The sequence below is a fragment of the Myotis brandtii genome, unplaced genomic scaffold (genome assembly GCF_000412655.1).
Source record: "Myotis brandtii unplaced genomic scaffold, ASM41265v1 scaffold613, whole genome shotgun sequence".
Lineage (NCBI taxonomy): Eukaryota > Metazoa > Chordata > Mammalia > Chiroptera > Vespertilionidae > Myotis > Myotis brandtii.
The window spans coordinates 31,397-33,399 of NW_005370332.1; the positions used below are offsets into that span (position 1 = coordinate 31,397).

Below are 2,003 nucleotides of genomic sequence, written 5' to 3' on the forward strand. Positions count from 1 at the left end.
AAGCAAAGTCATCACCTATGAAGGCTGCATCACCCAGATGCATTTTTTCCTATTATTTGCAGGACTGGACAACGCCCTGCTGACCGTGATGGCCTATGACAGGTATGTGGCCATCTGCCACCCCCTGCACTACACAGTCATCATGAACCCTCGGCTCTGTGGACTGCTGGTTCTGGTGTCCTGGATCACAAGTGCCCTGTATGCCTTGTTACAAAGCTTAATGGTGTCAGGACTATCCTTCTGTGCAGACTTGGAAATCCCTCACTTTTTCTGTGAACTCAATCAGATGGTCCAACTTGCCTGTTCTGACACCTTTCTTAATAACATGGTGATGTATTTTGGAGTTGTGTTGCTGGGTGGTGGTCCCCTTGCTGGGATCCTTTACTCTTACTCTAAGATAGTGTCCTCCATACGAGGAATCTCATCAGCTCAGGGGAAGTATAAAGCATTTTCTACGTGTGCATCTCACCTCTCAGTTGTCTCCTTATTTTATTGTGCAAGCCTAGGAGTGTATCTCAGCTCTGCTGCTACCCAAAGCTCACACTCAAGTGCAACAGCCTCAGTGATGTATGCCGTGGTCACACCCATGCTCAACCCTTTCATTTACAGTCTGAAGAACAAAGACATAAAGGAGGCTCTGAAAAGATTTGTTGGGATGACAGGCATAAAAGGTCCAGTTGTCCTAGGGATGAGGAAGTGCCCATGATTACAGGGATCAAAGTCTTAGAGTCAGAAATTGCTATTCTTTCGTTCGCATGTGGTTGTAGAACTTGCTTTTTTATTTTTTGTCTGGAATTTCTATTTGTTATTTTCAACTTCTCTATACAATTTAAGTAAGCACTTTAAATATGTTTTTATTGATTTTAGAGAGAAAAGAAGGGAGAGGGATAGAGAGACAGAGAAATTGATGAGAGAGAAATATTGATTGGCTGTCTCCTGCATGCTCCCTACTGTAGGTCAAGCCCACAACCCTGAACCAGGAATCACTGGTGACCTTTTGTTTCATGGGTCAATGATCAACCACTGAGCCACATCAGCTGGGCATAAGCAACTGCTTTATTAAGCTTTTTGCTCTGTTTATGAACTGTTTTCCCCTGTGTCTTTGTTCCTACTTTTACAGTTTCCCCAACCTTACTCAGAAATACTTAGAAATTCCAGTTTATTTCATGGGCAACAGAGATTTCTTTAGACACAGACAACAGCATGACATTTATCAGAAGGAAGGAGGTGGGGTACTAGAAAGTAAAGGGTGTCAAATATGTGGTTACAAAGATAATTTGACTGTGGGTGGTGGATACACAATGCAATATACAGATCATGTATCATAGAAATATACACTTAAAATCTATATGGTCTTGTCAACCAATGTCACCCCAATAAATTTAGTTTAAAAAGTGAATAATTGGTACATCTCCACAATGGAATGCTGTTTTGCTATAAAAAGGAAGGAACTCCTACCATTTGCAACAGTGTGGATGGACCTGGAGAGCATTATGCTAAACAAAATAAGTCAGTCAGGGAAAGATAAATATCACATGATCTCTCATTTGTGTAATATAATGAACAACATAAACTATATAAACTGATGAACGAAAACAGATCCAGAGACAGAGAAGCAGCAATCAGACTGTCAAACCTCAGAGGTAGTGTAGGGGAAAGTGGGGATAAAGGGGAGATACCAACCAAAGGACTTGTATGCATGCATATAAGCATAAACAATGGACACAGACACCAGGGAGTGAGGGCATGAGTGGGTGGGGGAAAGGGGTTGCGGGGGGGTAAGGACAATATGTAATACCTTAATCAATAAAGAAAAATTTTAAAAAAATTTTTAAAAGTAATTTGAATTCACAGAAAGGGAGAAAAGAAAAAGAAAGACACCCATGGTTCAATCCCTTGTTAATATTTTTACATATTTCCTTTCAGTTATTTTATGTACGTTTTCTTGTTTCTAACATATTTGTGAACACACTAGATAAAGTGTTCATGTCTTGCCTTTTTTC

At 40.2% G+C, this 2,003-nt stretch overlaps 1 protein-coding gene across 1 annotated transcript; it reads left to right on the forward strand.

The window, feature by feature from the left end:
- Window positions 1-3: 3 nt before the first annotated feature.
- Window positions 4-706, forward strand: LOC102261926 (olfactory receptor 7A5; the record flags this gene model as incomplete). The annotated part of the gene is made up of 1 exon (XM_005879920.1): window positions 4-706. A coding segment is annotated over one exon (703 nt), but the record flags the coding sequence as incomplete, so codon positions are not given.
- Between the last annotated feature and the right edge of the window lie 1,297 nt (window positions 707-2,003).